Source organism: Malaya genurostris, chromosome 3 (assembly GCF_030247185.1).
Source record: "Malaya genurostris strain Urasoe2022 chromosome 3, Malgen_1.1, whole genome shotgun sequence".
Taxonomy (NCBI): domain Eukaryota; kingdom Metazoa; phylum Arthropoda; class Insecta; order Diptera; family Culicidae; genus Malaya; species Malaya genurostris.
In genome coordinates this window covers 302,720,688-302,740,292 of record NC_080572.1, presented here as the reverse complement: position 1 = coordinate 302,740,292, position 19,605 = coordinate 302,720,688, and the positions used below count along the sequence as shown (strand labels likewise).

Below are 19,605 nucleotides of genomic sequence, written 5' to 3'. Positions count from 1 at the left end.
TACGACTTACTTTACTATGGGGTGCCTTTTCAAAATTTACTCTCTGAGAGAGTGATAAGTTTTTGATCGTGAATATCTCTTGTTGTATCTAACGAATCAACATAATTTTTGCTATACGCCATCGGAAATATGATCACAATTTTATGATAAAATTATCAGTTGTGTGGCATAATCTCAAATAATTCAAAATTAAACTTTTCTGAAATGTTTGGTATAAACGAGTTACAAAGGGGATAATGCACAAGGCGCGTTTGCCTTACTCGTAATTTTAAAGCTCATAGCTCAGTGATCTGTGAAAGGATTTATATAATTTAACTACCAATAGAATCGAAATTTTTCAACTTAAACGTGTTTAGCAAAAGCATTGAAGTATTTCAATAGTACACTATTGAAAAACCTGTCTCATTTGACCCATGTCTACACCAGCCAATCAGAACGCGTTCTGAGGAAGAGAACAAAATATCTGCTGCTGTACAACAAATCGTTCGAGAATAATGTTCCGAAAAGTGTTGAATGTCGTAGTGAGTTCCTCAATTTGGTCCTTCTGAATGCTAGAAACGAATCCCTATAGCATATTGATAGTTTCGTTCAATAAATTAGGCCTATTGTATCATTGATCAACCCAGTGAATTAATGTTTTCTTTATTGGAAGATTATAATCGGTTGTAAACGCTACACCTACATCAACCATATCAGTATCGCATCCACGTACAGCAGTTCAGTCTGGAATTAGATGACGGAAGTCAGCGGCATCCATCGGAATTCGAATTCAACTTATCACTCTCCATCACAAACGCTTTCATAAAAGGTTCTTTTCAGAGCCACCATTATTTTATTATAAAGAACTATACTGGTTATTTCATAATATTTGTGTTTCAGAATGTTAAATGTAACTAATCTGTACTTTAGTTTAGGTGCATCGGTTCAAATTCTACATACATACAATTGATCAACTAATTGATATTTGGAAGTGTTAAGGAACATGTCAGTTGTTTTCGCATTCACGACATCCAGTTATGTCTCTGACATTACCCACCCGCCTTTTTTTTCGCTTTTTTATTCAATAATCAATTTTGCTAACTACTTGTTTTCGAATTTAATACATTGGTAAATGTGAAACGAACATCTATGATCTTTTATGTAGGTTGAATTTGGTTCGGATTTCGGACGTTACGTTGAAAATCGGACTTCTAACAGCTGAGATATGGCCAGCCAAAGTAAGTGTTTCCACTTTTTTTCAACAGACTTTAGTTGGAACTTTTTATAATAACTTTTAATAGAATATTCCGAATGAATTTATCTTTCTAATGGTAAAAAAAATTCCCGGTCACAAATTGGCTAAGATATATTCAGTCAAAATTAGCGTTCCCACTATTCATGGTACCCCTGGTAGTCCGCATAACTTTTTACCCCCTTGGTATTCGGAGTGTTAATATTTATTTATTTCCGTGAAATATTCCCTTTGACGTTTGAAATCATTTCACGGGATTTTCCACGTAATTCGAATGTGCATTTTTATATGAGTGTAGTGTTAGAACGGGGAGTCCCATGTAAGGCTTAGAGCAAATTCAGCAGCTGCAAATTTCATATGGGTGGTCTATAATGTAAATGAAACTGAAACAAACGTATCCCCAGCAATCCGTTTTAGTTTTATTTATTCGACCAGTTCTACTGTCAAATTTAAAACTGGTATACATTGCCGTTCTATTTTTTCTATATTTGAAACACAGATAAAACGCTGCTGGGGCTGCCAGTTTATTTTGTTATAATTTCTAGATTTAAATTTTAAAACTGACATAAATTATGCATCTAGAACTAGAACACTCCTGAATATGCCCTTACTGCGTTATGAACTGTTCGTAGACTTTTGTAGAGTTTATCGTTTTCAATCTGTCAGTTTGTTAATCAACACGTTTTCTTCTCGACGGTTAACCAAAAGTCAACATTCATTGGAGATTGGTTCCGCGGTAACATCGCACCGCTCGGGACACAAAACAATGCTCTCTCGCAGAGCCATAAAGTGCATCTATCGAGCAACTCTGAGAACGACGGTGTGATGCACCAGTCGGGTGACGGCGACGCTACGACCGTGAAAGAGACAGCAAGCAAACAAAATCCTCCCGCGTGGGGCGGGTGGACGTTGGGATTCCACTGGTTTACGAGTACTTGCTGGCGTTAGCACTCGGTATTCTGCAACCGCATTGACGATGTGAAGTGTGAATCAATTGACGGCTACTTGTTGGATCGAGTGCATGGTCGGCCAGCACTGCTTTTCAGTGCTGGTCATTCTGTCAACGTGCGAGGCTGGATCAGGCGGGCTCCTGTGTCGGCACGGTTGCCGAAGTCTGTCTTGTCTTGTGGCGGGAACGCGATTCGTTTATCAACCCGTGTTTCACTAGAAGTGCAGCTCAGTCAACGGATGGTCGTGACTGCAGACGGAAGCCAGAATTGTGATCCGGAAGTGATACGAATTCAGACTATTCCGCACACCAGCTAGCTAGCAGTCAGGGAGGAATAGTTGAATAAGTGCACATGCAAGGAAGCGCTTCCTTGTCGGTTACGAGTGCGAAGTGAATTGCTAATGAGCTAAAAAAAATTGCGCTGGTCAGTGTGCGATTCGGTCACTTCTTCGTAAGGGTGGGTGGAGAAAAAACAAAATCACAAAACTTTTTCGCGTGCTGCTGCCCACCAAATAAGTGAAAGTGAAAAGTACGACATTGGCATTCGACGTTTCTGCGGTTTGTTCGCAATCGGTGCGGTTCGATTCGACCACGCAATTAAAAATTGGATTTTTTTCTTCCAATTATTGATTTCGAAGTGTCTTACCCATTCTGAGTGCTACTGAAGTGTAATTGCAACGAAGGGTTTTGCGGCTACTTTGGCGGGTAATTGTTGAAAATTACAGTCCCGAGTACAAGTACGAGGTTATGCAATTTTATTTGCTCGTTTGTTCGATTTCCGAGCACTTTGTTCAGGATTCGACTGCAGCTTTCTAGAATTACAATTGCTCGGTTTTTTTTATCACTTCGTCTTGTTGGTTTTGTTGAAACCTTTGTATAATTGTTATAATATAATACTAGCCACGGGTCATTATTGCAAACACTCTCTTTCCGCCCTCAAACATACAAACTATTTTTGTCCAGTTTCCGTTGTATGCCATCTAACTGATCCAATTAAAGTAACTCGAGTGTCAAGAACAAGAATCGGCCGCATCCGGTGTGCGAACAAACCGAGCTGGTCTAAGATGAGGGTGTTCGTGTTCGAACTAAGCGTAGCTTTGGCTGAAACTGTCCTAACATCTTCGTGTTTCGAATAGGCCAAATGACGGATGGTGTCTCTCCGATGAACATAAAAAATAATTCATCAATCCAATTACTGTGATAACCGCCGAATTTTGTGAGAATTGTCAATTTGGGGAGAGAGAAAAAAAGAAGAAAAAAAATTATCCCAGTCACTTTGACAGCCGTTCGTTGATTGGACGAGGGTCGAATTACTGAAAAGTGAATTTGAATACAACCGGCTAGCTGGTGGCTGTTTGCGCTGCTGTCGAAAGGAAAATTTCAAACCAGCAGTGGAAAGTAGCAGCAGACAAAATAAAAAAAAAAACATGGAAGCAGATATGAGCATACGCCGACCGACCAGGAGTAGCAATTTCATGCTAATAGCATCAATTGTGATATTATCAGGTAATTTTGCAATTGAGCATCAACGAATTAGGGGTTGAGCTGGCATACGATTTACTTGGACGGGGTTTGGCTTAAAGTTGGGATATCGATGGATATTAATAGGGGATTGAATATTGCCTTGCCTGTTTCTTTCGCTGAAGCTTAATTTAGTGTCATGTTGTCATACTTTACTCATTTCTTAATTATTGTATAATGATTATTTTTGCTGGATAAGTCATAGTAACACATTAATTGGCTTTTTTGTATCGATGAATTTGAGAATAGCTAGTATAACTACTCCATGATTTGTATTACAATCGATTTTCTCAACTAAGTGTGGAGTGTTTTCAACCATTTCTACTAGAACACAGACCTTTTTACCTATTTTTATATATATAAAAAATAGGTATAGAATTCGCTCAAACTTTCGAAAATTTTTCCGAGGCCCGGAGGGCCGAATGACATATACCAATCGATTCAGCTCGACGAACTGAGCAAATGTCTGTGTGTGTGTGTGTGTGTGTGTGTGTGTGTGTGTGTGTGTGTGTGTGTGTGTGTGTGTGTGTGTGTGTGTGTGTGTGTGTGTGTGTGTGTGTGTGTGTGTGTGTGTGTGTGTGTGTGTGTGTGTGTGTGTGTGTGTGTGTGTGTGTGTGTGTGTGTGTGTGTGTCCGTATGTGTGTTGTCAACTAAGAGGTCGAGATCTCAGAGATGGCTGGACCGATTTTCATCAAACTAGTCGCAAATGAAAGGTCTCCCCGTCACCCAAAACGCTATTGAATGGTTTTGAGATCGGATGTTTACTTTTTGAGTTATACAAAGTTTTATGTCAAAATTTTCAGTTTTTTGACAGTATCTGTCACAATTGACCTTGAAAACAGAATATGTTTTCAGACTTAGATTCCGCACGGTAATACCTATCCAACAAGCCCATAGATTGTTAAAATCCGTCCATTTTTAACGGAGATATCGAAATTTTTCTGTAAGCGACTTTTCCTCCTATTCCAGCAGTAGGAGTTTTGAGCGCTGTATGACAAAGAAATGCTTGGGAGCAACGGAAAACACGATTTTTTATACTGTTACATACAATTGTTTCTAAGAACCAAAAGGATTGTTTACAGCATTCTTTTTCATGACATTTAGCCTCGGACCGATTTTGGCACGGCTCGTTTTTGGCAACATAATCGTTCGAATATGACATATATAAACCAGATGATGGCAGAATTTTTTTTAATTATTTTGTTTTAAACTACTTACAGCAATAAATGCTGGAACAACATAACATCCATATACCATTCGAATCAGTTCGTCGAGATCAGCAAAGGCGTGTGTGACAAATAACTTCAATTAATTTTCTCGGAAAATTTCTTTTCTACAAATTCAGATTCATACGAAAAGTCGTATGCTCCCAAACAAAGTTCCTGCATTATGTTTGGTTCCGACCTCTGGTGTCGGAACTACAGGATGATATGTGAAACGAAATCAAAATTGTGTAACTCATTTTTCTTGAAGATGGCTGAACCGATCTAAGATGCAAATGAAATCTAAGAATCATCTAAGATTCAAATGAAAAGTTTCAAGGTTCTATAAAACATCTTGCTTTTCAGTCAGATCCAACTTCCGGTTTCGGGGATTGTATAAAAATGTCTATTCCACATTAAATTATGTTTATCGGGTTAGCAGATTTGGATAGTCGATAAAAAAATTAACTTTTTTCAGTTTTAGTGGTATTCAGTTGTCGATCAGAAGGCACCTAAAAATTTAATTCGTGCTATGATCTCTCAAAGATGTCTTAACTGATTTTCAAATGTTTTGAAACAAATGTAAAGTGTACAGCTACTCAGGTGAATTTATCTGACTTCGGCCATACCGCTTTTAGAATTCCGGTTCCAGTATAAAATCGTTTCTCAAAGCTCAATCGTTTTCTCAAAAAAAGCCTAATCAAATTTCAGAAACAAAACTTTTAATTAAACAAACTTATATACAAAAATTAATTATTTTATCCAATTATGACTTCCGGTTCTCGAATTACATGATGATGAATTTTTAAAATTCAAACCGATATAGAAGATGACAATCCCGAAAAGCTTCAAAGTTGAACTCAAAACTGTTGTAATTTATTCGTCATATGGCCATACGAATCGGTTTGGGTTATGCTGGTTCCTGAATACCGGCTCTGGAAGTACCTTAAATTACCGTAAACTCTAGAGTGGAACTTACATATCATGGCATGTTTAATCGATTATCACACTTCTAGATTCAAATTCGATCCGATTTGCAGTTTCGACATTACAGAGTAATGAGTGATTAAAATCTCAAATTGTCGCTTAAAACGAGGGTCATTAAAATAATGTCATGAAAACTTAAACACCGAAGAATATTCATGCAAAAAACACATGCGGATTGATAAAAATAGGTATCATCTCACTGCTAGGTGGATTAAACACGTTTTTTCAAACACAATCCCACAATCATAGTATAAAGACAATACCGAAGGGCAGTACATTATAATATTGGAATAATACAACATGGAATCACAATATAGAACTTCAATATGGAATATTTGGCAACCGGTTGACCGGATCAAGCACATTTCAAACAAAGAACTTATCATTTTGATGACGGACTACCTTCAGTGTTACCTGGTTTCGGTTGGTTCTTAACACTCCTAATACCAAACCTAAAAAAGTTACGCGGAGCACCAAGCCTCAAAAAAAAGTTGCAACGATAACTTTGAGCTATCATAGTTCAGTTGTTACTTGACCAATTTCGATCAATTTTACACCCTCGAATTTAGTGAAGTTTGTAGATTATTTTAAGTATATCATTATTGACGATCGTTTAAAAGAAAACATGTACATTTTTTTGATTCAAAATATTGGAATCATTACCAGAAACAATGTATTGATGACCAAAATTATATATCCGTTCAAAGAAGCTCAAGAAATTTGGTACAAATACAGAGAATTTCTATTATAGGGAAAATTTTGCCAAACAAAATCAAATCAAAACTTTGCAATTTTATGACATATATTTTTTTATTATTTTAGTTGGAAATTTATTATGAACAAAATTTATAAAAAACTCTGAAACTTGGATTTCACTGACAGTCTTAAAAATTCTGAAATATATACCTGAACTCTAAAAAAAATTATATTTTTGTATTGTACAAACGATCTAAAAAAATTTTATGCCCAACCCAGACGGAATTGATAACTACTAAAATTCTGATTTTTTTTGCCGTAGAATCTCAAAAAAATAGGTAAAAGATCGGAAATTTTGAAATTTCCGAGTTAAATTGCATTGCACAGTGGTCCGGATCCACAATTTAGGGGGACAAAAACATTTGTGGCTTAACCTTATACTTTAGAGCTATGATGTCTTCAAAACAAATGATCAGTGAAGATAAGTCATATGTCGATGTACATGGTGTTAGGGTGGCTCTTATTATTAAGATGATCCAAAACTTTTTTTCCGGATGTGTTGAGATAGAGGACTTCGGCAAAATTGTAGATAAACTTATATCGAGCAGCTTTGCTGAGGACACCATAGTAGTATCTGCCACGGTTTTAGTGTTACAGCTATTTTTAACACTCCAAATACCAAGCCCGAAAAAAAGTTGGAACGGTAACTTTGAGGTGTCATAGCTCAGTTGTTTTCAACGGACCTCAATGAATTTTACACCCTCGAATTTTTCCCGTTCCAGGTTTTTTTCAGGCGCAAAAAATGCCCTATCTGCTATCTAATTTTGTTTCCTTTGGCATCAAAGTCGCGACTGAATATTGAGAGCTCCAACTTCATCGAGTCATAACTTTGTTGATAATCAACCGATTTTCAAAATGTGTTCACCATTGGAATGGTACTAGTTTCAGAAATAAAATGCACTAAAATATACGTAAAATAGAGTTGTTTACCTAAAGTTATAGAGAAAACTGTAAACAGAAGACCACAAAAAAATGGGATTTTTTACAATGGTCGTAAATATCTCTGAATTCAAAGCGATAACCTATATGTTTTTATACATCATTGGATTGCTAATGAAACCAGTTACAAATAGGGCTAAACTAGCAGTTTTTTTATATTCAAAAACATCTAAAAATAAATGTCAAACACTAAAAAATTTCAAATTTTAGTTATTTTTACAAAATGCTTAGAAATTAAAGTTTTTTATACACTTAATTATTGTTATTAATATTCACGATTATTTATAACAAATAAAACTCAATATTCTCAAGGAGAATCTAAAAACAAACGGCATAAATAAATTCCTGAATTTTATTCGAATCCGACTTCCGGTTCCGGAATTACAGGATGATATGTGCAAAAACCTGTTTTAATCCACCTAGTGGTGTAATGATGCCTTTCTCATATCAATCATACTATCATACCTATATAATACTGTGGTATTCTTCAAAATCATTTTTCTTCGATTCTTAAAAGAATAATCGAAATAGATTTGTTTGACCGTCTACTGATAAAAACTATCAATTGGAAAAGATTTGAGGTCGATTTAGAAAACTTTTTACGGTTTTTCGCTCTTTTCAGTGATGGTATAAAATTTTTAACACACTTTACCCTATATTTCCGGATCCGGAAGTCGGATCCGGATGAAAATCAGGAATTTCGTATGGAACCACAGGACCTTTCATTTGAATCTAAGTTTGTGAAAATCGATTCAGCCATCTCTGAGAAAAGTTAGTGCACTTATTTTCACAATTTTTTGCACATTTTACCCCATAATTCCGGAACCGGAAGTCGGATCCAAATAATATTCAGGAATTTTGTATGGGACCACAAGACCTTTCATTTGAATCTAAGTTTGTGAAAATCGGTTCAGCCATCTCCGAGAAAAGTTAGTGCAAAAAAACGTTACATACACACACACACATACACACACACACAGACATTTTGCGTACTCGACGAACTGAGTCGAATGGTATATGACACTCGGCCCTCCGGGTCTCGGTTCAAAAGTCGGTTTTCACAGTGATTGCATAACCTTTCTATATGAGAAAGGCAAAAATGAAAATAAGTGCACTAACTTTTCTCAGAGATAGCTGAACCGATTCTCACAAACTTAGATTCAAATGAAAGGTATAAATGTCTTATACAAAGCTCATAGTTCTATATAAAACTCCAAAGTTCTATCAGAATGCGACTTCCGGTTCCGGAATTATAGGGTGAAGTCTGTTGATTGTTAATTAATACAGTCATTGAAAGTGGCGAGACAAAAAAACATAAATAAAATTCTAGACTAACCGCGTGACTATTCCAATCGGTAGTAATTATCAGTGGACAAATAAAATAAACCGGTTCTGGCTATCCTGATTCCCGGTTTCCGATTCCGAAAACACCGGAAAAAGTGTTGATTTATTCCAAAATGGATTTCACTCACTTTCCTCAGCTATGGATTGACAAATTTTCACAAATGAATATAAGTTCAGATGAAAAGTCTCGTGGTCCCATATTGAATTCCTGAATTTCAGCCGACACCAATTCCGGACAACCGGTTGCGGAATTACAGGGTGAAGATTATTAAAATATATATTTATACTGTTACTAAAAGCGCTAAGTAAAACACGTTAACTAATTTCTAAACTTACCTCAAAACTAGTCCAATCGATAGTCATTGTCAGTAGACGGCCAAACAAATTGATGTCGGCTTTTCTGATTCCCGGTTTTCGATTAACGACCGGATATCGTGACTATAGACTCGGAAATGGATCCCAGTCACTTTTCTCGAACCGACTTCGATTGTACCTGTTCCCAGACTCCTGTTTCGGAAGTACCTGCAATAGTGGAACTCACTTCGTTTTCTCAGAAATGGTCTTATCGATCTGAGAACTGCTTTACTCTGTAGGTTATACTAGTTGATGATGAGAAAGGCATCATTACACCACGAGTTCAAGTTCTACTTTCTTATTGTACAAAGCCATCGCAAAAATTAAGAATTTCCGTTTAAACTAAAAACTAAAAATCTATTGGTGAAATTCCAATTATGAGTCTCTAAGAATTATAGTTTCTATTGATAGCAAACGATAGAAGTATGAAAACATATTTTGACAGGAAATCTCAATTTACGCGAAATTTAATTTACGCACCCAAGACTTTGCGCGTAAATTGAGGTTAGAGTGTATACTGAAACGTTAAAGGCATAACAGAAATTTTAAAATTTCCGATCCTGCACCGTTTTTTTAGATTCTACGGACATGTTGGACAAATTCAAAATTGTAGTTTTATATGTACTTAAAAATTATATGGATCTATGTGTTCATTCTTTAGTACAGCACAAAAATCGAAAAAAAAAATCGAAACTTCCATTTTTGAGTAAATTGTAAATAAATTTATTTCAAAATATAAAAAATTATAAATTATATTAGTCAATAACGTAACTGTTCTGGCTTGAAATTATTAGTCAATATATTTCCGCTGATAGAAATTGAATGTATTTCTACCATTTTTTTTAGTTTTTTTGAGACAATATATAATTTTATTCATCAAAACAATCTTTCTGATAATGATTCTAACAATTTAGAGCAGAAAATGTACAAGTCATCGCTTTCATTTTTGATTTATATGTTAAAAAAGTAATTTTGTAATATTTGTCAATATTTACATTTCAAATGTATATTTTCAGGTTGTTTTTGATGGTGCAAAAACGTCAGCTTAGCATAAATTGTAGCTGGGTTGACTAGCAATCGAATAATGTATAAAAACATATAACAGGTCATCGCTTTGAATTCAGAGATATTTACGACCATTGTAAAAAAATCGCATCTTTTTTGTGGTCTTCTGTTTACACTTTTCTCTATAACTTTAGATCGGTTGAGTAACAACAAAGTTATGACGCGAGAAAGTTGAAGTTCTCAAAATTCTATTTACAATGCTGGTGCTGCATAAATGCAGATAGGGCATATTTTGTGCGTGAAAAAAATCTTGGAACGGGAAAAATCACATTTTCATTGATTTTTCCTAACCGATTGTCAATAATGACATACTTAAAATAATCTGCGAACTGTACAAAATTCGAGGGTGTAAAATTTATCGAGATCCGTTGGAAAACAGCTGAGCTGTTACAGCTCAAAGTTACCGTTCCAATTTTTTTTGAGGCTTGGTATTAGGAGTGTTAAAGAGCAACTTAGGGTGTTTCTCAAAAAATCAGATTTTTTGCTCTAGCATTTATATTTAGGGGCTGTCCATAAAAGACGTCACGCCTCATGGGGGAGGGGGGTGTTTCACAAAACGTGACATTTTGTGATAGGGGGAAGGGGGGAGGGTTGTTGGAATGTGACGTCCAATATTTTCAATGAGCGCATTCTTGAAATACCTAATTATATTACTGGTTTGCTCTATTTCCTGAAAAAATCCCCACAATAAACGATTACATTCTTTAGGAAAACGTGGATTTGTTGATGTAAAAGCTTCTTCTTGTAAATTCGAGAAATGAATGATGCAGGAAATCATTTCTGTTGTGATCAGCAAAAGTGCACGGAGGGGCGAATAAATTAGCGAAATTACTAAATTTTGCCTTATATGAGTAAAAAACAGATGCCTTCACACGGTTTAACTTAAGTTATGCACTGACAATTTTAGTCAATGTATATGAGTTTGGGTGCACCAATCGCTTGGAATTATGGATTTTTCACCTTTCGGAAATCTAATGATAGTACATGTGGAAAGGCATCATTACACAACTAGGTGGATAAAAACAAGTTTTACTTAATTTAGTGTAATTTTTTGTGCTGAATTCGGAATTCTACTTTTTCTGAATTGTTTACTAATAGAAAATTCAAATAATTTTCGAATTTTATATATTCCGAAAAATTCTAAGTTTGTGATATTAAAATTTTTATGTTCTATCGATTATAATTGATGTCGTTTAGGATAGCGGAAATTTTAAGATATATGTTTTTGTTCTTAATTGCTTGTAAAACAAAAATCAAACAATATTTTTTTTTTAATTGTAGTTGGTTTCTTTTGCCATGGGCTAGTATATGATATTCATATAATTTTACGTTCTATGTCTTATTGTAAAAAGCCATTGAAATAATTTAAAATTTTCGTGTTGTCACAAAATTTATTTTATTAATAAAAAACAAATTCAACGTCTCTTTGAAACAGATGAAATCAAAACGGATTCCAATATTTTTACTTTGATTTGCAGAAACGTTGGAACGCAATATATATCAGAAATTTTGAAATTTCCGATCTCCTACCGATTTTTTAAGATTTTTTCCAGTGCATTTTATTTCTGGAAGTAGTACCTTTGCAATGGTAAACAAATTTCGACGATCGTTTGACTAACAACAAAGTTATGACTCGGTAAAGTTGAAGTATTCAATATTTTCTATGCGACCTTTATGCCAAAGGAAAGAAAATTGGAAAGCAGATAGGGCAAATTGGGCGCGTGAAAAAAAATTGGAACGAGAAAATTCAAATTTGCATGGGTTTTCCTTTGCCAATCGTCTTCAACAAAGTTTTGGAATCAATCTACGAACTTCACAAAATTCGAGGGTGTAAAACTTATTGAGATTCGTTGAAAAACAGCTGAGCTATAACAGCTCAAAGTTTCCGTTCCAACTTTTTTTGAGGCTTGGTATTTGGAGTGGTAATGGTTAACCAGTACTAACTCATGATTATGTGCAAGTCACAATCCGATGCAAAAATGACTTCTTTTTGTATCATTTCAGTAGCATTCCACTAATGGATGGACGTTTTTTTTTTCGCTGTCTTTCGCATTTGGTACCAATTTTCCCATCTTAAGCTCTTTTTCCATGACTCTCAAGCGGTCGGAACTTGCTGGTGGTGACACATTTATTACATCAGTCAGTTGTACGATTAATTTCTAAAAATTATAAAATAAGCTGTTATTTTCAGACATTTTGTTGATAATTTCATAAACTATTTCGAGCTTGTTTGTATCATTACATAATTTCTATTCTAATTGAGCTATTGGTTGAACTCATGGACGCAGCTGGAATCAGAACTAAGTCTTAAAAGGGGCCTTTATTAAATTGAAACTCCAATTGTCTTTATGAAATGATAAAGAAGTTTCATGCTTGGAAGGTCACGACAAGCAAGAATGTCTCGAACTGGGACATTGGATAGTCTACCTTGGGTACGCAAAGAATTTATTAGTTGATATCTGTCATCACGATACTCCACGCATGTCCAAACGACATGATCAATATCCCGATAACCTTCGCCACAAGCACAATGATTAGTCTCGGAGAGCCCAATTCGAAGGAGATGTACGTCTAACGTGTAGTGATTGGACACATCGCACGAATGAAGTCCCTACTCACATCCCGTCCCCTGAACCATGCCTTTGTCGATATTTTAACATAATAATCGAGTGCATCCACCCAGATCATCTTTATCCCAAGAAGCTTGTCAGCTGGCAAGTGTTCTTTGGTAAGATGCGCTATAGAATTCGTTGAAAGCAATCGGTTCTCATAAATTTCACCCTCAACAGCACCACGTTTGGCTAAAATATCGGCTCTTTCATTGCCTGGAATGGAGCAATGAGCCGGGACCCAAACTATTGTGATTTGATAATTATTATTCAATATGATGTTCAAGTAGGGTTTTATTTTGCCCAAGAAAAAAGGTTCATTTTTGCCAGCAGCGTTTGAGCGAATGGCTTCAATTGCACTTAGACTATCTGTGAAAAGAAAATAATGGTTTGAAGATAATGTGACGGTTACACTCAAACTATAATGAACTGCTGCTAACTCTGCTATATAAACAGATGCAGGTTCTTGAAGCCTAAATGAAACCGAAACATTTTTGTTGAGCATACCAAACCCTGTCGCTTCTTCAATTCGTGATCCGTCCGTGTAAAACATTTTCTCAGGGTCAATATGCCTGAACTTATCTGAAAATATTTTTGGGATTTCCATCGAGCGTAGGTGTTCTGGGATTCCACGCAATTCGCGCTGCATGGATGTGTCGAAAAATAGAGTTGAGTCAGGGACATTTAGGAGGTTGACACGGAATATATCTTGGAGGGTTGATTTCCTGTGACATATGGTTAAAATGTACTGTCATGAATCTTGTTTGAGATTGAAGCTCAACTAACCTTTCGAAGTTATTAATAACGAGGGGATTCAGTATTTCACATCTTATTAGCAGTCGCGATGAAAGCTCCCAAAAACGATCCTTCAATGGCAGAACTCCCGCCAGAACTTCAAGACTCATTGTATGTGTCGAATGCATGCAGCCTAAAGGAATTCGCAAACAACGATACTGAATTCGCTCCAGTTTGATAATATGCAAGTTTGCCGTGGAACGAAAGCAAATGCATCCATATTCCATCACTGAAAGTATCGTTGTCTGATATAATTTTATCAGATCTTCCGGATGAGCACCCCACCAAGATCCTGTTATTGTTCGAAGAAAATTTACTCTTTGTTGGCATTTTGTTATCAGAAAACTAATGTGTCCTCCCCACGTACATTTGGAATCAAACCACACCCCGAGGTATTTGAAAGTCAAAACCTGTTGGATCATTCTTCCCATCATATGGAGCTGAAGCTGCGCGGGATAATGCTTTCTTGAGAAGACGACCAGCTCTGTTTTCTCCGCAGAGAATTCGATACTCAGATGAACAGCCCAAACGGACAAGTTATCTAAGGTATCTTGCAATGGTTTATGCAGATCAATAGCTTTGGGTCCAGTAACTGAAACCACGCCATCATCTGCCAATTGTCTTAGTGTGCAGGGAGTTACTAGACAGCTGTCAATGTCGTTCACGTAAAAATTATAGAGAAGCGGACTGAGGCATGAGCCTTGCGGGAGACCTATGTAGCTAATTCTGAATGTTGCCAGATCGCCATGTGAAAAATGCATGCTTTTCTCTGACAAAAGGTTGTGCAAATAATTATTTATAACCGCTGGAAGTCCATGTTGGTGGAGTTTGTCTGAAAGAACTTCAATGGAAACTGAATGAAATGCTCCTTTAATGTCTAAAAATACAGATGCCATTTGTTGCTTTTGAGCGAAGGCAATTTGGATGTCAGACGAAAGTAATGCAAGGCAATCATTCGTCCCTTTATTTCTACGGAAGCCAAACTGAGTATCTGACAACAAACCGTTCGTCTCGACCCAAGTGTCGAGACGTCGTAGAATAATTTTTTCGAACAATTTTCTGATGCAGGACAACATCGCAATGGGTCTATATGAGTTGTGATTGGAAGCTGGTTTACCCGGCTTTTGAATGGCAATAACTTTCACTTGCCTCCAGTCAGGTGGAACAATATTTTGCTCAAGAAACTTGTTGAACAATTCCAACAAACGTCTTTTTGCGAGGTCGGGCAGATTTTTCACCAAGTTGAAATGGAATTTGGAAAGAACAGAATCTGGACAAACTTTCCTCGCAAAATCAAATATCCATCGGTTCGAGTATTCCTCACTCTCATTTCCTACGTTACGATTCCTCATTCGTCTGGCCGTATTCCAAAGAGTGCTCATTGAGGTTTCTCTTGACAAACCTTTGACAAAATGTCTCCAATAGCTACATTTCTTGGCCCGAAGTATGCTCTTGTACTTGGTTTCTAAAGTCAAGAATTTTTCAAAATTCTGAGGAGTTCCTCCTCCTCGTTTTAAAAACGTATTGAAAGCATTTTGTTTCGCGTGCTTAGCATCTGAACACTCTCTGTCCCACCAGGGGTTTGGCCTTCTGTTAGTCGTTGGCCCAGGAAAATGTTTAGTTTGGGATTGTTCTGCGGCCTCCAGAATCGAACAAACGAGGAAGTCATATTCTTCAAGTGGAGCGAGCTCTTTCATTGAATTTAAAATACTAGAGATACTACTTTGGTTTTTAATCCAGTCAATATTTTTTGTCAAATCATAAGGAATATTAACTGAATTAGCAATGCCTTTGTTACTACTAATTGAAATGATTATTGGTAAATGATCGCTACCGTGTAAATCAGGCAAAATTTTCCAGGTGCAATCTAGTCGAATTGCTGTCGAGCAAAGAGATAAATCTAGAGCACTTGAACGTACAGGAGGTCTTGGAATACTGAATACTGTTGACAGGTGTCAAAACAATGCGAAAAAAAACATATGTGACAGTTTTGAGAAAACACAACTTCGGCTGTTTGGCGCCATCTAGTAAACACTCATTTGAAGTTATGGAGTTTTTTTTACCACCTTTGATCAATGTAATTCCGGCTGCTTGTAAATAAATCGATGTTAATTTATTATTTGTTTCCGAATCACATAAACCAAACAGTAAACATTGTCGTTGTCACCAGTAATGAGGGATAAGTGGTCACAAATTACCCACAACGAGAATAATTCAGGTTTCCGTGCCCGGTTCGTTCGTCGCTGGTTCCAATTGGCTTGGCCCTGCCCAAATCATTCAGTCAGCCAAGTAAACCCTCATTATCACGCTAATTTTCCCAGGAACAAACGATTTACCATTCTTTCGAGCGGCCTTCGACACCGGCTAAGTTCACTGTTTATTTACGTGCCAAATTAGATCTGGCCCTGATCCAAGAGTGAAATCAATGAACATCTGCCGGCATCTTTCGGTTCGGGCGAGACGAGCGGTAAAATTGCTTAACCATTGTCTAATTTGACTGTCGATTTTGCAACATAATTTGAATTTTCATCAACGATTTCACGCGGAACGGAAAAATACTCAGCTTGGAGGAGGTTTTTTATTCATGTCAGTGTTCAAAATCGGCAAACCTAACAGTTAGCTCTAATTGATTGGATTAGTCGTACCTACAGAAACTGCCTGCATTGAAATGTGCATTGCTGATCGAGCGGACGTTCAACATTCTCTCGTTCGTCACTTTTAGTATTTTCATCTACCCAACTAGCACAGATAATCAGATGTTCTGTTGGTTAGCGAATGCCAGTCGCCTCTTCTGGACAATTGGTTTTACGTACGTGGAATTCAAATTAAATCAAACTGTCAAACTTACTAGTGAAACATTTACTGTTTGTCTTTACTGATGTCCCGAACATAATCAAGAGTGAGTCGAGCTATTGTTTCGAACTCGAATTTTTAGCTTAGTTCGTTACGTCAGTACCATCCATTTCGAGAAGGTCATAAAGATAAAGGTATTCACATTTCGGTCTCTTTTGCTCCAACGAGACACAATGAGAACTTACAAACTTATTTTGACATTACAAAAAAAAACCGTGTTCGATAAGTTTTATCGGTCACGGAAACTTCCGGAGTTGCTACGGTCCATTTTACCTGTGATAATGGCTTTACAGTCAACGATGTAGTCCGATCTGCTGTTATCGCCATGAAATCTGTTTCCATGAAGCGGAGCAGAAATTGTCGTTTTTACCCTAAACCGGTGCAGATTTTTGGCAGTTGTATATGTTGATTTGCAATCCGGCGAGACGAAGGCACATTCTACTAGGTAATGCAATTTCCGACCAAGCTCAACTGTTATATTTTATATGGTTGGGATGGCTTTAGACTGTCCGTTAGACGAAGAGTTGAGATTGTTTTTATGTGTTTGTACTATTGATGAGGTACCACGACACTTCTCTATAAACTGCTAGGCGCTTCTGTTCTGTGCGCTGTGTACTCCGAACTAACGTTTGCATTAAAAAAAATACTTTTTATGGATGGTTTTAAAAAAAGTTATGACAGATAATTACTTTTGATAAATTTTCCATGGAAGGTAATTATTTAAGCTTACTTGCAAGAAAGTACGGGTTTGTAATGTCAGAGACATAACTGGATGTCGTGAATACAAATAAAACTGACACGATTTCTTTATACTTTCGAATTCGAATTGATAGTTGATCGCTTGTGTGAATTGCGAAACTTTCCCTCTTTTCACTACTAAAATTTTCAACGATTTTTAACGTCGATTGTCTGATTTCGGATTTGCATATTTCATTGAAAGAAAGTATCAAGATGCTGTACAGGATTAATTTCTACCTTTTAGAAGGACCAAATTGTGGAATTTTCTACGATATTTAGCACAATTCGGAACATTTATCTCGAACGATTATCGCACAGCGAAAAGTGCACGAAGCAAATCAAATTATTGGATTTTCACAAAACTGATGATTTCTACCTTCGATTTGCAAAGAAGTAATCTTAATAGTTCTTTAGATAACATTTAGAGCCATTAGAACGACTGCTTTTATATAATGCTGTCCACATTTCGTTTCTTGTTTTCTTTCTCTTCAATGCAAACCATCAGCAGTTAATGCAATCGTTCTTGCTTGAATTGAAACTGGCTTTGCGAAGAAACTGTCACATCTGCTCGCAGTACCAAATGATGCGAAATTGGTTTAATGCGTCTTCTCGCGTTGACGACCGGAAGGCAAATGAGAACTACGACCAGAGCGTTTGAGGTTTTTAACCACGCAGAAGGTACGCTCTCCGATGCCGCTGTTTGAATGCGTATTCTCGCCCCGACGTCTGCTTTCATCCAACGCACAAGAAGAAATGATCGATTTTCGACCACGGTTCCCCTTTAATAACGTTCAGTTGAAGATGTGTGCCTGACTACCTTAAAATCGTCGTCCTTGCGCGAAAACCCCAAGCAAAAGTAAAGAGTTTTCCGCGTTGTTTTAAAATTTTCAGAAAACCTAATTATTAATTCCTAAATTCCTGATCATATTTTTGATGAAATAGTGAAAGAATTATGTTGCTGCCTTTAATACAAGTCGAGATATTCACGATTAAATTCTGCCCATTCTTCCATATGGCTAATTTTGAAAAGGCGCCCCATAGTAAAGTAATCGTATTTGCGACAAAAATTCTGGAAGTTAACCGGAACATTCGCCATGACGAACTAAAACATGGCATGGTTTCCAGGTTTCGCGACAAAATTGTTGGAGTAGATCTTACGCTTTAGGTTGGCTCAAAAATAATGATGGACTTGGGTACCACATCGATATTCAGTCGCTCCATCTCCTTCAATGATCGCTTTGAGTAGTGGGCCGACGCCAGATCCGACCAGAACACCGCGTCTTCGTCGTTATGGTATTTCTTGATGAACGACGCAATTCCAGACAGGCATTTCGTACTATAAATTTCCACGTTCACGGCAAGTCCGGAGCGAAAGAAAAACTGCTTTGACATCCTCTTCTGGTTGATTGTCAGCCACATCAGCACCTTCTTGGGGAACTTGATGTGTGGAATGAACTTCACCTTGGAGTTCACTTCCTTCGTGGGGGAAGTAAAATACGAGGTGCCCTGCCAGTTGTTGCATCCAGGGTGAGATAGGTCTCGTCGTCATCACCAACGCCACGTCGCGATTCGCCAGGAAAATCGAGTTGACTATCTTATTCAGGCGCTGCCGCTTCGCCATTGCGTGCACATCCGAAACCAGTGGACGTGACTTCCGCGTCCTGAATTATAAGGAGTGTATCGAAAATAAGCTATCCACCTACATTTGTGTTGTACGCATGTATTTGTGATGATTTTTTATGCTCAGATCACAGCATGCTGTTCGTTTGGCTGTCAGCTTTCGTTTGTTTATTTGTTTGTGCGGTTGAAATTATGCGTTTTCAAAATGTTTGGGGAACACTGTTCTTTGGATGAGCCAGGAAGAGACAGAAAACCCGGTTCTTCCAACCCGAAACTGGACCAGAAAGTGGTATCTCTAATCATGAAGAACAAATCAATGTCAATACGTGATTTGACCAAAAAGCAGGACCGAGTGTTGGAATGATCCAGCGTATCAAGACGCGAAATCACCTGAAGACCTACAAAAAGCAGAAAATCTCGAAACAAAGTGTAGAACAGAAGAAGCAAGCAGCAACAAGGGCGCGGAAATTGTATTCGCGTCTTTTGCAGTGTCCGGATGCATGCGAAAGGTACTGGTACGGCAGCAAATGTTCCTGTGGTTTAAAGTCAACCATTTTTTACACTACTGGAACTATAAATGCAGAAATCTATCGATCTGAATGTCTCTAGAAGAGATTGCTGTCTTTATATATGAAGCATAGT

At 37.1% G+C, this 19,605-nt stretch overlaps 2 protein-coding genes across 9 annotated transcripts in view; one reads left to right on the top strand and one right to left on the bottom strand.

The window, feature by feature from the left end:
• Positions 1 to 19,605, bottom strand: part of LOC131435117 (opsin, ultraviolet-sensitive) — a 316,741-nt gene that overhangs the window by 231,698 nt on the left and 65,438 nt on the right. The gene's annotated exons all lie outside the window — the stretch shown is intronic.
• LOC131435121 (carbonic anhydrase 7) overlaps positions 2,222 to 19,605 on the top strand; it is a 64,252-nt gene continuing 46,868 nt past the window's right edge. The window contains exons 1-2 of one of the 6 annotated variants that reach the window (XM_058602671.1): positions 2,222 to 2,604; positions 3,317 to 3,686. In XM_058602671.1, the coding sequence (XP_058458654.1) occupies positions 3,608 to 3,686 (79 nt within the window). In that variant the 5' untranslated portion in view covers positions 2,222 to 2,604; positions 3,317 to 3,607. The other 5 variants (XM_058602670.1, XM_058602666.1, XM_058602669.1 and 2 more) reach the window with 5 other exon arrangements.